General features: G+C 42.4%; 1 protein-coding gene across 3 annotated transcripts in view; it reads right to left on the bottom strand.

Annotated features, from left to right (window-relative positions):
• Nucleotides 1–17,461, bottom strand: part of GABA-B-R1 (gamma-aminobutyric acid type B receptor subunit 1) — a 75,301-nt gene that overhangs the window by 54,502 nt on the left and 3,338 nt on the right. For all 3 annotated transcript variants that reach the window (XM_077649895.1, XM_077649896.1, XM_077649894.1), the window contains exons 3-5: nucleotides 10,741–10,911; nucleotides 7,943–8,044; nucleotides 7,780–7,845 (exon numbers count right to left, since the gene is read on the bottom strand). In XM_077649895.1, the coding sequence (XP_077506021.1) occupies nucleotides 7,780–7,845; nucleotides 7,943–8,044; nucleotides 10,741–10,911 (339 nt within the window). The remainder of the gene's footprint in view (nucleotides 1–7,779; nucleotides 7,846–7,942; nucleotides 8,045–10,740; nucleotides 10,912–17,461) is intronic.

Below are 17,461 nucleotides of genomic sequence, written 5' to 3'. Positions count from 1 at the left end.
CTTCCGACTGTCCAGCTTCATCTCATGGTCACAGCTGGTGTGAAAGCTTGACCCTAAAAAGTTCGTAGAATGCTCGAAAACAAGACCACTTTCAACTGCTATCATTGCCTTCATAACAGTTCCACAACATCAAAACTCTCCACATTCATTTAAACATGAATCCAGGATTACAAACTTCAACAAATAATACAAACGTGACAAGATAGACAGTGCAGGAAAGAATTTTCCGCGGCAACTACTGTGGACACACAGCACAGACTCCAGTACCAATGGTGCATAATGACTTATTCTGAAGGATATGACTGGCATCAAGGCTCCACATCTACTAGGCACCACCATCAGGAACAGTGCCCTTTAATGGCACAGTGAGGAGAACCCTACTACGCTTTAGTTCATAGTGATTTGTGATAGCCAGGGCTTTCGTGACTCTGTTAAAGTTTGCTCACCAGCAAAAATTCCTGAAAAATTTACAGCTGAAGTTCGAATGCTTTTTTTTCTGCCACTCCAGTTCAAAATTGTGACGTAGATGATGACATCAAGTGTTCTCAGTTTGCTTAAGTTATTTCTTGCCATTTAGCTTTCATCTTCATCTTTCTGACATGATAAATATGCTTTAGCAGTAGTGATGGAAAGGTTACCTTAATATCTGAGCATGCAATCTGTTATTTTTGCTTGTAAAAATGGCCAGTGGTGGTAACACCTGTTCATATTTCGCTAACTTATGAAAGCTCCATGTTTTTGTGAAAGTAGTCTAATTAAAAAAAGAAAATCTATCAGCCTACATGAAGTTGAACTTGTCCTTAATGTCCCTTCAATAAAAGTGCAGTGCCTTTCATACCCGAGGATGCCCAGTGAAAGTTCTACATACAACGCATTTTTAAAAACTTTTTCATAAAGAAAACGGGGGGGGGGGGGGGGGGGACGTGGTTACTCAGTACAAAATTTTGCACTTAAATAAGAGGCAGGTGCAAATTCTCCACACCACTTGAGTTTTCATTTATGACTAATAATACATGCTATCTCCATTTGAATTTTGCAACCAACCTCCTGAAGAGGGTGCTAGACATACGACTGGCATAAACAGCAATATAAATAATTTCCATGAGTGACAATGCACACTCTTCACTAGCTAAATGTGTGTGCAACTGAGATCATTTGCATTTTCAATAAGAATTAGGGGTAGCACTCAATTAGCAACTGGTTACATACTGATTCCATTAAATATCCTCAGTGGCAATCAATTAGAAGTGCTCTCATTCACATCTGCCTGTTTGATATACAGTTTAGTTTGATAGTTCCCCTTGAGCTTTTTACACTCTTACAGTGGCAACTCCCAAAACTTTCTAAGACATCAATTATGACCCAGAAACATGTTATGTGCCTGAATGAGCCATTGCAGCTGCTGCTATGTCCTATATTCTACATGTTTGTATTGCATTGTATTGGGTTTTCAGGTACATAAGCAACTCAGGCTGTCATGCGCCAAACACATGGTATAATTTCTTTCAAAAATTGGGTGTCCTCAGCAAAAGTCCTTGCCCGGACAGAGACTCCGAGGAGCCCAACAAATCAAATAAAGACCTCAGCCTTCTTCTCAGGCCTGAGAAAATGGATCAGGTGCATCATGAAATGCGTCAAAGCACAGGGTAAGAATTTTTATAATTTATAGATTTTGTGATATTATAGTTTAAGATCACCGCTTCTCTCAGGAACTAAAATCAGATGAAATATCTACAAGTGGATTATCTCCTAAAACTAAATTTGGGTGGAAGGGAATGTGTTCATTGTAAAATACAGTAAAATATTTTTTTCTTAGCTGTTCGAGTTCTGTACACGAAAATAAAATGTGATTTATTGTGAGGTCACCTCCACAGTTCTCACACAGGGGTATGTCTTGTTTTGTCAGTAGAAAATTATGTGTTAGGTGTGTGTGTCCGATGCGCACACAGCATAAAATTACCTCTATAAAACGTTCCTGGTGTCTGCATGATCTCCAGTCTCCGAGGATGGGTTTTACTAAATGTAGTTTGTTATTTTCTTCACTATTCCATGTAGACTGCCATTTCTCTTTGAGTTTATTTTTTACTAACTTTATGCAACCTGGATAGGGTATATTTACACTCCTGACTTCCTTATGCCGAGCTTGGGCAGCACACACGTCAGCTCTCTCATTGCCAGTAATTCCAAGATGGCTTGGTACCCAGCAGAACTTCATTTCATGTTCTTGTGGTTCAGCAGTTATTATTTTGATGTATTATACCTCCTATTAAAGGTTTTATTATATTTCTGGCGTGCAGTGCTGTGATTACACTAAGCGAGTCCATGTAGATGATATTGTTTTGAATGTTCCTTTTCACTACTTTTGATACAGCCACCAAAATGGCATAAGATTCGGCTGAGAAAATTGATGCACACTGAGGCAACTTGACTACTTTTTCCCATTTATCTTGCACTACATAGTGCACTTCCGACGTAAAGTGCTGTTTTAGAACCGTCTGTATAAAATGCTGTGTATTCTTTGTGTTTTTTGTCTAGCACCAAAAACTTTTGTAATATGTGTTCACGTGGAGTTTGCTTTTTGTGAAATTGTGTCAGTGTGTAGTCGCCTACAGCGGGAAAGGTGTACCAAGGTGGCAGTGGTTCAGGTATCTGGGCAACATAAGGTAGCGTGTCCAGAATACCTAATTCCTGGCAAATTTCTTCAAAACGTAGGATAAAGGGTCTCGTTGCATTGGGTTTGTTACTGAAAAGCTGTTTAGGCGGGCCCTTCGTAACTATGGAGTAGCAGAGATGTTCTGGTAGTGAATGGGTTTTTAGGACGTATGCACATGTGAGCATGGCTCTTCTATCTGCAAGAGCTGGTTCATTACATTCTACATATAGACTGTTTATGGGCGATGTCCTCTATGCCCACTTGCGAGGCACAGGCCTGAGTTATGTACTGGATCTAATTGCTTTGGATAGGACAGCCAAACTGAACTGTACACTATGCACCCATAATCTAGGCAAGAACGAACTGTGCTGCGGAAGATGTGTAAAAGGCAGGTCCTATCAGACCCCCAGCGTTTACGTGAAAGCACCTTTAAGATACTTAATGATCGAAAAGCTTTCTTGTTCAGGTTCTTTATGTGGGGTAAGAAGGTCAGTTTTTTGTCAAAAGTTATGCCCAGGAATTTGTGGTCACTCTTTACCGTCAATTCGATTTCGTTCAGGTGTAGACTCAGATCTGCCTGTAGGCCACGTTTCAGTGAAAAAAGAATGGCCACTGTTTTCTGTGGGAAGAACCGGAAACCATTTCAGTCAGCCTATGTTGAAAGTTTATTTTTAACTGCACTTGTCTTTCGCTTGTTGTATGTTTGAGGACGTGCAAGCTATCTGAAGATCGTCGACATATACTGAATACATAATGGACCTTGGGATTATCTGACAAATAGAATTCATTTTAACAACAAAGAGGGTTGTGCTTAAAGTACACCCTTGAGGCACTCCATTTTCCTGAACAAAAATTCTCGAAAGGGTAGAACCGAGGCATACATAGAATGAGCGGGTTAACAGGAAGTCTTTTAGGCAGTTCAACATACTGCCGCGAATGCCAAGTTCAGCCAAGTCGTGAAGAATTCCGGACCTCCAGGTTGTATCATATGCTTTTTCTAAATCGAAAAAACAGCAAGACAGTGTTGTTTGTGTACAAAAGCTTCACAGACAGTATTTTCAAGACGAACTACGTGGTCTGTTGTGGAGAATGCCTTTTTGAAACCACTCTGATGGACATCAAGAAACCCACGGGCTTCTAGCACGAAGGTTAATCTAATATTCACAATACTTTCAAAGGATTTCGCAAGGCAGCTGGTGAGAGTTATGGGCCTATAACTGCTGGGAATGGTTGGTGGTTTTTCGGGTTTCAGAAATGGACCGATGATGGCCTTCTTCCAGGCTTCAAAGAGCTTACCCGATACCCAAACTTTATCACAAAAATTTAAAAGTGCCTCTACAGCAGGTTCAGAGTGGTGGGACAGCATTTGATAGTGCATTCCGTCATGGCCGGGCACGGTCTGTTTACCAGCGTACAAGACTGTGTGGATTTCTTGAACTGTAATAAGATTACTATATGGCTCATTTGTATATCCACTTGTAGGGGGTCTTTGTTTCTCGGCCGCGTTTTTGTACTTTAGAAATGATTTTGTGTAGTGTGATGAGCTGGAAACTGCCGAAAAATATTCGCCTGAAATCTCTGCCTGTTCTTCGATGTTTGTCTGTATACCAGGGGCTGTTAGAAGGGGAAGTGTGAATGGGGAGAATTTACCATTCAGCTTTCCTACCTTCTCCCGCATTTCTTTTGATTTGGTTGGGCTATTTATAATAATAATAATAATTGGTTTTTGGGGAAAGGAAATGGCGCAGTATCTGTCTCATATATCCTTGGACTCCTGAACCGCGCCGAAAGGGAAGGGTTAAAGGAGGGAGTGAAGGAAGAAAGGAAGAGAGAGATGCCATAGTGGCGGGCTCTGGAATAATTTCGACCACCTGGGGACCTTCAATGTGCACTGACATCGCATAGCACACAGGCGCCTTAGCGTTTCGCCTCCATCGAAACGCAGCCACCGCGATCAGGTTCGAACCCGGGAACTCCGGATCAGTAGCCGAGCGCCCTAACCACTGAGCCACCGCGGTGGGTCTAACTTGGATGACACATAACTTCGCCACAAAGTCTTTTCGGCATGACAGCGGATATATCGAGCTTCTGCCCTTGCCTTATTAAAGTTTATGAGGTTTTTCTGCATGGGGTACCTGCGAAAGATTCAAGATTCCCCATGCTTTGTTTTGTTTCTTTTTTGCTACTATACATTCTTTTTTATACCAGGCTGTGTTGTTTTGTTTCACCACTCCAGTAGACTGAGGTATAGCTAGGTGTGCAGCGGAAATAATGCAATTTGTGAAAATTTCATAAGATCATACTGAAGTTATCTGGATCTATTTATCTAGGCTGGTATTTTCTTGAAACAGCGCCCAGTCGGCCAAGTGCGGCTTCCAAAGTCGTGGTTTTGCTGGTATGGTTTCCGAAGAAGATTTTAGGTTGATAAGAACGGGTAGATGATAGCCGCCATATGGGTTGTCCAAGACATCCCACTTAAAATCCGTAAAAACGGACGGTGATGTAAGAGACAAATCTATCCAGGTCCATTTTCCTGAGCTCAGAGAGCAGTATGTGTGTTTGCCTGTGTTGACTAGGCATATATTATCGCACAGAATAAAATCTCCTAAAAGATGGCCTCTAGTTTCCGTTTGTTTGCTTCCCCACAAATTGGAGTAAGCATTAAAATCCCCGGCTAACAGATATGGCTCTGGTAATTGTTTTAAAAGTTCTTCTACGTCATGGAGTGCTCTGTCAGGTGTGGTTGGAGATGTACGAAACATATTGTAATTGTTTTAAAATGTACAGCAGTGGCTGCAATGGCTTCAAACGTAGTCTGAGGCTTGACTTCTCAAATGGCCACACTACTTTGCAATGGCTTCAAACGTAGTCTGAGGCTTGACTTCTCAAATGGCCACACTACTTTGGACGACTATAGCAGTACCTCCAGAGAGCCTATTTGCTTGCTCTCGGTCGTGGCGAAAGACTTTACATTTACTTAAAATATTTTTGTTTTGATCCTAAGTTTGTCTCCTGGAGACATAAAACAGCCGGGAATATAAAGCTAAAATGTCTTTTACATCACTACAGTTTTTTAATATGCCTCGACAGTTCCAGTGAATTAGGAATGCCATATCTGATGCCTTTTGGGGATGTACTGTATTTAAAAACCTATGCTCGCAGTTTTGTGGGGCCCGTTATTGGAATTTTGCCTTTCTTTTTGTGTTCAAGGAAGTTGCGCCGCTGCTGCTGCGGAGGCGGACTACTGCTTATATCCATCGCCTCGGAGGAGGCGATGGATTTCAGCGGGGGAACCCGTGGGTGTACGAATTTGTGGCTTCTCCCGATGGGGGGAAGCCGTGCGGCCTGCCTCGTCATGGGCCAGCGAGCCTTTCTTTTGAGATGGCAGGGCAGCCTTGGCTGCACCTGTCAGAGATATAGATGGCCCTGAAGTTGGTGTGGTGCGTTACCACTCCCACTAGCTGCGGTTGTCCCAGAGGCTGCCGTCAGGCGCACCTCTGGGATGTCAATGTGCTGACACCGATGTGCCGTTCGGGTGGGGGACGGGGCAGGCACACATCAACAATGCACGGTGTACTGTGTGCCCACTGTCACCAGACGTCGCTCCGCCCCCCGGTGCACAGCGTCAACATATGACCTGGATGTCTGTTCATTGTACTTTTTTCGTGCCTCAGGGTATGATATATTCTTACGTACTTTAGGATTGATTATTTGCTTTTCTTTTTTGAAGATTTCACAGGTTCGCGAGTAGGCTGCATGTGGTCCTTAGCAATTCGTACATTTTGTTGTGTTCGGTTTTGGCACATTTGCCACAGGTCCCCTTGCCTCTACATGTCTTACTGCCATGGCTATACCTTTGGCATTTTAAACATTTTCTAGGGTTAGGGATGTATGGGCGCATTGGGCACCTGATGAATGCAACCCGGACAGACTCAGGCAAGCGAGTGCTGCTGAAAGTTGTATGATGTGAGGTGTTGTTATTTCTTCTCCCTTGCGCCTTATAGTGATACGGCAAAGGGATGTTATGCCTTGGTCTCGCAAATTCTCGAGGAGCTCGTTGTCATCCTCTGGCATTAGCAACCGCTCAGAAATTATTGCCTGAACGCTGCTGAGGCTTCTGTGAGGTGTTACAGTAAGTCAAGGTCACCAAGTTTCTGTTGTGCGAGTAATACATCACTCTGCTTCTTTGATTTCACCTGTACAAGCAGATCTCCGGAGGAGAGTTTTCTTTGCTTCATATTCCACGCCTATGTTGGTCTCTAGCCACTTTTGTATTATGAACATTGATTGCATGGCCACTGGAGCATTTTGCTCAACAGCGTGCACTATCAGGAACTGGGAAAAATTTTCAGGAGATTTCGGAGTTGACACTTTCATTCCTTCGGTGTGGTTCTGTTTCCGGTTCCGATCGTTTTTTTTTTAGGGGTGGGGGGAGGGGGGAATTGAGAATTTATGCGGCATGTATGGATTAAGGGTTCCTATTCTGTCACTTGTGCTTCACCCTTACAGACACAAGAAGGCCCCGGAACCTCCCCGACTGGTAGACAGACAGGGATCCCTTCGGCTGGAGCTTGACCATGGCCCCGACCACCACCGTTCATAATTTCTACCCTTCACCTTAAAGCCTATCGCTACGGTGCAGATGACAGCTTCGGTATAGGGGCTAAGGGTCTGTCGTGGCACCAAGCACCATCATCTTGAGGCTCAAGGTGCCCTTGCGGGTCCACATGTTTGAGAACAACTTAGATGGTTACAAGACTATCACATTATTTGTTTATTATTTTCCATTTTTCCAGATTAAATGGACATGTAAGCCCATAAATGGACATGACAGAATAAGAAGCACATATACACAGAATGAACATTCATCCCATGTATAATTGTTCCTCTCTCTGTCCTGTGTTTTTTTTTTTTCTTATGTGCTCAAAGCACATCTATACACTCTAGAGACCAACTGGCCTGCCTTCGTGCCTTAGCAACTCCAGATTACTTGCACCTGCACAAGATACTGAAGGTAACTGCTGAATGTGTTCAATGATTTTGAATTTAGTGATACAACTTTGTTCAACACTATCTACAATAAATTAAAATAAAAGATGCCCTTCTGCATGCAGATTTGCACATACCTCACAAAACACTCGTCGTGCTGCAGCAACATAAAACATGCCAACAATGATCCGCGCATCTTGCCTCTGGAATTAGATGTGAAAGAAGAAAATCTTGTTAATCATGCAATACAAGATGTGAATGCGCAGATGAACTTCCCAGCTGTGGCAGAAAAGCACTCACCACAAGGTTCTTGACTGCGTCAGTAGGATCAGTCAGAAAGCTTTGCCTGGTAACAATTTCAATGTGTGCTTCTTTACAGCGTGCCTCTAGATCCTCACCGGTCTACAAAAGACAGGAAGCAGAGCTCTGGGGAACACCACCTTCTATGCAATTCTTAGGCATGGCACTTGCAAAGAATTATAGGTATGACCAGGGTTGCGACTCTGAGCTTGTAACTGAAACCTTCGCGATTCAAATGTTGCAAGTGGCAATAAAACATGCTTGCCTTTTGTTTTCATCCAATTTCCAAAAGCAGTATTGCTACACACATACATGTGTTTTTACATGCTCAGACTGTGTTTGTATTCCTTACCATTTTTTTTTTACTTTGTTAACTTTCACATCACCAATCTAGACATTGATCCATGTCGCGAAACATGCACAGTGTCTTTTCATCAATGCTTTTTTTTTTTTCAAATGTCAAGGAATCTGTTTCTCTGCTGCATCTTCCAGAAATGTAAATATTTTCTCTAGGTTAGGGTTTTCATGTGATGTGTCACTGAATCATGTTCCACAGCAAAGCAGGATATCAGGATATGTTGCAGGAGAGAGGGGAATGACGCGCCGTGCCACCACAATGGGTGTTTTTCAGCCTTACAATGCCTCTGCGTGCACCTGTAACGTTCACGCAACAGCAGGCGCAACGATGACTGGAGGACTGCCGTCGCTGGGACGAGAAATAGACTGCCTGCATAGTTTTGTTTTCCGAGCTTGGCTGGCAGCCTGCAGCTAGGGCAGCTATCGATTGTGAATTGGCCAGTCAGCCGAGCACCCCTCATGCCATTTTGAACGACGTTTGGTGCGTTGCTAATATTTTTTTTCTTTTTTTAGAAGGTGCCTTATGACTCCAGCACTGCCAGGCATTTCCTTCTGTCTGCGCAGTTCTAGTGCGCTGAAACTGCACACTCACCGCTTGCTACTTCCAGTTTGTGCGGTGGAGCCTCCTCACACACAACGGTGCCGCTTGTGAGGAGGCTCCACCGCTACCATGCTGCACTGCACAGAAGTTGTGGACTTTGCAGCACTTATGCTTTGACACTCCTGACAGTGTGCATGCACAAAAGCGCATGAACGAAATACAGAAAATTGTTGCCTTACAATTTTCACCTCAAAAGCAGAAGACTGGTGCCCACATTTTCATGAAATAAATTCACTGTGATGGAGTTTCTGGCAGTCGTTTGGGGGCCATTCGACAATTCGACCTCTGGACGATACAGACACTCTTATGGCCTCTTTTATCACTTTTATGGCCCCTGGAAGTCTCAGTTAATTAAGTTTTATTGTATATGACTACGCATACTGCCTTTAAAATAATTTTAACCTGGCAGAAAAAGGCCACTTAAGTTTGTGTGCGTAAGTTCGAAAGCCGTATTAAATCACAAGACAGATTGTTGATTCTATTGAGATGTGCCAAAAGAAAAAAAAACCTTTCAACACATAAAAACTTTCAAAGCAACATTACACAGATGCTTGAGCACACAATATACAAAAGTATATTACTGAATTTTCCCACCAGTAGCAATGTGCCGAGTACAGGACTAACAACTTGCTCCCACAATATATCTTTTGACAAAAAGCAACCAGGATGGAGACAAGCCTGCCGCTCAGATGGTTTCATCTCGCACAAAGAGTGGAAAAAGAAAGGAAACTAGCACCTGATGCTGAAACAATGAGGGAAGACTTACTTATCCCCCCCTAAAAATAAGAAGCAAGAACTGAAAGTTCCACAAACACAACTAGAACCAATAGCAAGCCAATAACTTCTAAGCAAGGATAATATCACCATTCTAATCTATTTTGATCCTTTTAACACCCTGTCTTTGGATCAGGCAAAGATATGCCCTGCTATCGCTGCAACTGCCTAGCTGGTGTGGAGGGCGATAAAATAAAAAGAAACAGACAAGAATAATTACACTAACTACCCCAAGTCTATTTTAAACCCCCCTCTTTTTTTTCTTTTTTTTTTACTGGGCATTCTAGTGATGACAAATACCACGGTGGGGCAGAGATGGAACTGAAAATTAAGGTCCCAGTCCATGCCACTCATCCAGTGATGACAGTATGGTCTACATTTTGCATCACCACGGAGGAAAGAACACACAGGAGAGGCCCTTCTTCCTCTAAAAGAATATTCTAAACAGCATGACTAAAGAAACACAACAATTTTAGGCATAATTGGGCTGCTAGCAACAGTGCTACCAGTGTTTGCAAAGGGCCCAATTTCCCCCCTTCCAACTGCCGTTTCTTGTTTCTGGAGCCATACTTGTTAACTGGCTGCATGCACACACACATCCTTATTTAGGGTTGTTTTCTTCAAACTGCGTAAACTAGTTCACCCTACAAAGAACTGCAATGGAATGTTATGGCACGAAAATTGAGGCGCTGTGTTGGGCTTTCTGACACTGATCAAGCAGCTGCTCCTCCTGTCCTGGCTTCAGAGAAGGTGACATTACGGCATCTCCCGTTTTCTTTTTCTTACACAAGCTAACCCAACGTAGCGGCTCAGTGGCTTTGGCACACGACTGCTAGCCCAAAGGTCACGGGTTTGACCCTGGCTTGGCAAAATACAAAACTCCCATGTGCTGTGTCATATCAGCGCATGTTAAAGAACCACAGGTGGTCTAAATTAATCCACAGCCCTCCACAACAGCAACCCTTACATGTCCATGAGTCTTTTCGGGATGTTAAACCCCATTGTTCAAATTTAATTTTCACGGGCTTCACTGTGTTTTAAAAACAATAAAATCAAGACAACTCACAGATATAAAAACTTCTTCAGCTTCTTGAATGATGGCAATTCTTGACCATGAAAACTTTTGAAAAAGCTTGATGCGTGTGGGATTGTGAATAGTAGCTGACGGATGTGTTCTGAAGAATGTTGGGAAACGTTTCCTATTGGACAGTGCAGGTGAACTAGATCCATATGATATCTGTAAAACAGCAACCATAAAACATTTCACAATCAACGTGAAGTCATTCTGCAAAATCATTCCACCTACATTGCAACTATGAATATATATATTGTTTTCTCCAAACAGTATGCTAAGTAGCCTAGTGGTATAGCATCTCCCTCTCATTCAGGAGCCACTGGGTCTGAATTTGAGCACCACCAAATACCCACTGGTTCTGGTGCAAGTGCCTCCTGACCTGGTAGTTGGCCTTCCCAGAGGAAGATTGCATAGAAAAAAATGCCCCCTGGTTCCCCAAACCGAACTGCTCTGCTGGCAGGTGAGTGATTTTGAGTAACCAGATCTGAGTAACCAGGTGTAGTGACCCTAGTATTTGAACTGAACTTTAAACTATGTTTACTGAGACTTTTATATTTTAAGGTCAAGTGAATAAAAGTCGCCTTACTGTTCAATGCACAAATGAACTAGCTAATTGGACCCACACAGCATTTCTGAGATCATTCTAGGGTAAATCTACAAAATAAGCTCAGTTCACAATTACACCTAATGGCAAAACTTAGCATTTGTCATCATAAGATAGTGGTTCTACCCCAACTCTTTTTGAGCTCTTCAATCACCTACACTGATGCCGAACGGGTGCTAAACATAATCAGGATGAAGAACTGCTGTACAAGAGCACCCGACTTGTATCTATGTGCAAGGAACTGGGTCTGAATATATGCGCTGTTTAGGTCCATTGAGTTTTTCTAACGGGTAAAAAGCAGCTGCTGACTTGGTGATCGGAAACGCCACCTGTGCTCAGACCAAACCATTTGGTTAGAGGCTAAGGTAGCACGTTTCATAAGCATTTCTCCCCTCAGATGGCCAAGCACCAAGGGTTTAAGAAAGGTACCTTTTGCACACAGAGCAGATTCTTCACAACAAAGTAATTACTACACTGCATTTAGCAGAGCGGTCAACCCAATTTAGCTGTGGAGGCCAGTTGGCAGCTGACTTTTTAAAAGCTACTGCAGAATTCACAGTTTACCACAAATAAACACTGTATCAAACAAATGCATAAAAAAACCTGAAGATATTCTGGCAGCCAGTGTTGAATACCAGATCCGCTGCATGTGACATTATGTGTGCCACGATGGCATATCATGCAAGCTTTCACCGTGCAGATCAGAGCAGAAGGCAATAAATAGATTTGACAAATGCACAAAGTTCTGCCGCATGCCTAGTTCACAAACATGACGGCCACTATGATGTCAGTGCAAACAATCTGTAGATTTGCTATACAAATCAAACTTCTAACACAAAGCATTTGCTCATGAATAAGCAAAAAATCAATCAAGTCCTAAGAGAACAAAACGAAATACGTAACACATTAAGTGAGTGCAGAGTCCATCAGTCACGGACACCAAGGCATGTGTATGCAAGTGAATTGTAATGCATCGGTCACAGGTACTAAGGCATGTGCATGCAAGTGAACTGTAATTTTTATTCCTTGACACCATTCATACTGTGGTGCAAAAGAGAAAAAAAAATGGTACAGTTTTATTGTAGTTAAACCGAGCAGACATGCGACAGCATATGTTTAGCCCGATTGGCTCATGGTCTTGCTTTGCTGGGTGGTCAGCACGTCTGGCAACAATATTAGACTCGGGTTAAGCTCTGAGGTTAAGCTGATCTGATCTGTTCGTGCCGCAGATGGAAGCTGGTGAAGACGACGATGTGCAATGCACAGCGCGAAAGTGTATTGCAGTTAAATACGAAGTATGATCAGCTGCGGTGATAGCATAGTGATCTCATGCAGTGGCCAGCGAAGCTGAGCTGTTCGTGGCACCGCGGGTTCGAAACCCAGTTGCGGCAATATTTATTTATTCAAGGTCAAGGTCAAAGCTTCAGCGATGGTCTGACTTTTGCAGCTTTGGTTGTGAAGTAGAGCTTTTGCTCTAAAACACACTTTAAGAGGGGGTGGCTTTATGCATACTGCAGGATTCCTGGGCTCCACTGCTGAGCAAGGTTGCACGCACTAAAGAACCTTTTTATGCACCTGTACGAAGAATTCAGTCTATGTCTGCCTATGTGTGGGCCATGAGAAACATGTTTTGCCAAAACATGAAAGCTGCAACGAGACCTTTGAAAAGGCTACAAGTCAGTCAATTATTGAAAGACTGATATTCAAGTGGACAGCCCAATAACTAGAGTATCAAGTACGTCAACAACGCAATTGTTCTTCTGACTAATGATTTCGTGATGCTTGTTCAAATAATGTTCCTTTATAAGAGGCAAAAGACCGGAAGAAATGACAGTGATTGAATATGAGACAAAGCAGCATTCTCTCTGACCGACCTCTCAGAAAATACAACCACCTATTGTTAATGGTCACTGCTAACAGAGGCTCCAGCTACTCAAGATGTCACCGCTTCTCCTGGGAGAACTTAAGCTAAATTACCCATCGTGCCTTTCTTTGAGGAGTTGCCCCAATTGGGCAAGTTTTGAGAATAGTTTGACCAAATGATAAATCAAACTATGGCTTCATTTGATTGAGAAGTTCAACTATTTCAACTCCCTTGAAAAGAAATGCTGCTTCAGCTATCATGGGCTACCATACTATTGAAGATTGCTTGTGGATGCTAGTGAAATGCCAGAGATGCTTTAGTGACAAGATGCACTTGGATCAAGAATACTGTGCCAGGCTTTGCAAGCTGACAACCATTCCTGCATCGAAAGACACAGGAATTTGCAAGTGCTACAAGTTTGAAGGAGAAAACTAGAGTTCTAACATAACTATGTGTAAATCCATTGGAAAGAGCCAGCATTACATGTTGACTGACAGTGGAGTAAGTTTATAATTTAGGAACTTTGAAGGCACCTCAAGTTAAACTGCGTAAATATCGTCCCCCATTACCCTTAACACATTCAAAGTGTGTGAAATCAGACAGCCAAGAAATTAAACACTGCAGAACTACAGTTGAAAAACCAGTTACATAACACAGGCATATTACGCGCAATAGAGATTGCAAACATTTCCAAAACACTGAAAAAAAACCCCAGAACTATCCTCTGTGGCATCACTTAATAAGTGTGAACACTGCCAGGTGAACTACTTCACCCTTCATGTCATCACAAGGCCCATATACTCACTACCTTTCATCATACACTGACAATAATTACAGGTGAAGTTTCCACATGAAGAGATGCTAACGGCAGTGAACTCTAAGCTGAGATGGGCTGACCGTTCAAGGTAGCAAAAGAAGCTTGAGAAATGAGGCATACAAGTCGTGGATGAGGGTTAGCATGCTGAAGACGCATGCAACTGAGAACAACTTAATTCACATTTTTTGAGTATTCAAGAGGTTCAGGATATTGAATCCTATATATAGGAATCACCCAGACAGTGCAACCATGAAACATTTTGGAGAAAGTCTTATATTTGAGGTAATATGACGGCACAATAATGTGGAAAGATGAACTCTCGGACTACAGATGATAGGTCACACATTAAAGGGACACTGAGGACAAATTGAAGTTGGCGTGTATAGATAGATAACGTCACCCTAATGACAAAGATGCTAATTTCACTGAAAACAAAGCTTTTATAAGCTAGGAAAGGTCAAAAAATGAAATACAGATTTGAATCAAGAAGCAAAAAAATAAAAAATTTAAATAGAATTTTTGCAGCAATAAATTTCTACTAAGAACGAAAGTTGGTGTACCTCTTTAGCAAAAAGGGGCTACTGGATATCTATGAAATTAAAATAATGAAACACCTGCAAGATGGACCTGCAAGCTGGACGTGCAAAAGTAGCTAACAGTTCTGCTATGGGCCCAAGAAAGCTTTGACACATGCTACACAAGGAAGTACTAATTAGAGATAAAAGTGCACCTACAAAAGGGAGAGTAATTTTTACCGCACCTTCATGAGCAAAGGGCCAACTATCTTTAAAAAACTGTCCTGAGAAGGGCAACAATTTTCACCAGTATTTAGATACATATCAGAACACACTACATCGCAGTAACAGGTAAAACAGAGCATCAGAACAATAAAAAAAGCCATTCCACAGGTCAGAGAGGATGACAGAAATGCTTTCTGCTTCTTTTGGTTTCAAGGAGATGTAGCCGAGCACTTAGAAAAGTAATTCAGGAGAGAATGATACATGCACCACTTATAATAACATGCAGCGTTTTGACTTGCTGTGACCATTGTTTACCACTTCAAAAAGAGCACTCGCTAACAAGGATGTCACAACCGAAGCACTTGTCCAATAGTTTTGTTTCAATGGCCTTATAACTGGCGTTGGCACAGACGAAGGATCCCTACAATTATATGATAATGCGTTTCAAAAGTGGACAACAAACTTGGAACAGTTAATGTATGCCTTAGAACAAGAACGAAAGTTGGCAGCGAAAAAAAAGGTTTGTGCTTAGAGCACTGCACAGGCCGTAATTAATGGCTCGGGCTGGGCCATAGCTGTAAGCGTGCTACAGAAGTGGAAATGTTGCAACTATGATTTTCAGTGAAAAAGAATGCGCCATTATTAAAATAGAGGTCTGAAATTCTCTAGCTTCTCCTTCTCGTTGAGTTTGCAATCCTTTTTTCGCCCAGAAGAAAGTACAGAGCCTTGAATGCCACACATGCCTATTTGCTGAAAATGATCAACTGAAGCTCGTTTTCAGCCTTCTTAGTTTCGGATTTAACTTTCGAAAGCATATGTCAAACAGCCTGTACCATTGCAATTGGTTCGCCACCGACACGCATGAAGACCACAAGGCAGCGAGGTGTCACTTTGCGCGTGTTCAAACAGCTGCTCCTCCCACTGTCGCTTGTCTATTACGATCCAGCAAAAAAAAAATGGAGGGAACATCGACTGGGCTCTGATATATTACACAATGAAGATGTCAATTTCTGCAGGCCACATACTTCACTGAAACTGAATGTTAATGCTGTCGTATCTTAGACAATTAGTTTAGAAAGCTTTTGTAGAATAAAGGGCACGAAAAACTGAAGAAAAAAGAAGGCAGGACTTGGCGCACAAAAGAGAGAAGTCTCATAAGTATTGTGCCATATATTATGAAAAGTGCTCAGCACGAACACACAGACCAAAAGGAGAGAAACCACACTATATCGGTGCTATGAGCTAAGCATTTATTAGATGCACCCTCCAAGGGCCAGATTTGCCTGCATGCACATCAACCTTCTCCATACTTCGGGAAATTCTGAGGAGCACCACCACGAAAGAGAGGAAATAATACTACGATTATCAGGAAATATGATACTCGATAATATAGAGCGTGGAACATTACAGAGCCAAGGCGCATGCTAGGGAGTATCAGGAAATATGATACTCGATAATATAGAGCGTGGAACATTACAGAGCCAAGGCACATGCTAGGGAGTATCAGGAAATATGATACTCGATAATATAGAGCGTGGAACATTACAGAGCCAAGGCGCATGCTAGGGAGTATCAGGAAATATGATACTCGATAATATAGAGCGTGGAACATTACAGAGCCAAGGCACATGCTAGGGAGGAGGTAAGTGGGACGCACTCAGAGCTGAAAATCTAGCACCGAAACACAAAGACAGCCTCACATTTCCTGATAGCCTCAGGCTATATCCGAATTATCAAAGCAAATGTTTTTCCATTTTGTTATGGATGCCGTAATTATGCTTCATGCACAATGATTTCACAAAGTTAAGAAACTGGCAAGCAAAAGTACTGTGACGATAAGACTTTCAGTGCTTCAGAACCGGAAAGCTTTGCAAAGGGTGCAAATGAGCTTAGCAAATATAGAATGGTATATACGCTGTTTTGTCTGAATTACTTTGTATTTTCTGCATTGTTTTCATTTTTTTTCACACTCAACATGTCACATAACATATTACTGAAGATTAATAAGTTTGCACTTTGGATATAGTTGAAAACTGGCTCTTACTATCCTGACTTGCTGTCTGTTAACACCATGAGAACATAAGAAGCGGGCGTTCAGTGAAAGTACTAGTTCACTCCACAAGCCCGAGCCCAGCCCAGGCCTGCAACCCAAAGCCCAAGCCTGACCCAGGTCCGGCAAAAAGTTGCTGTACCCGGCCTGGGCTTTCAGGTAAGCCCGAGCCCGTGCAGTGCTCTATTTGTGCTTCACGAGGCACCAAGTGAAGTACTTGGCATCACCTGCAATCCTAGACAAGGACACTTTCAACTAGTCAATATCAAGGATGCTCAACTTCTTGAAAGTGAAATTGGACATGAAGTGCTTTTTCCAGCAAGATGGTTCAAGGATATTCAACTCTCTTGTATTCACTGGCTCTCTTACTTCTACCATGCAGATACATCTGCACTCGCGAAATTAATCTCCAAGACAGGTTTATAATACCCACAGCATTATGGAAGCTTGTTCCCCTAGAGATAAATGCTTAAAATAATTTTTCAGCCGGGAATGTTTTGATTCCTTGGACATATATCATCAACACTGTCATGCAAAAGAAGAGTAAGACAAACTTGCAGTAAGGGTGGCTGTGTACACGTTTCTGCGGTTCCTGAACTCCATTTCACAAGGCAGCACGCATTAAAACTCTTTTGAT

Source organism: Amblyomma americanum, chromosome 1, assembly GCF_052857255.1.
Source record: "Amblyomma americanum isolate KBUSLIRL-KWMA chromosome 1, ASM5285725v1, whole genome shotgun sequence".
Taxonomy (NCBI): Eukaryota; Metazoa; Arthropoda; class Arachnida; order Ixodida; family Ixodidae; genus Amblyomma; species Amblyomma americanum.
This window is presented reverse-complemented; position numbering and strand designations above follow the sequence as displayed.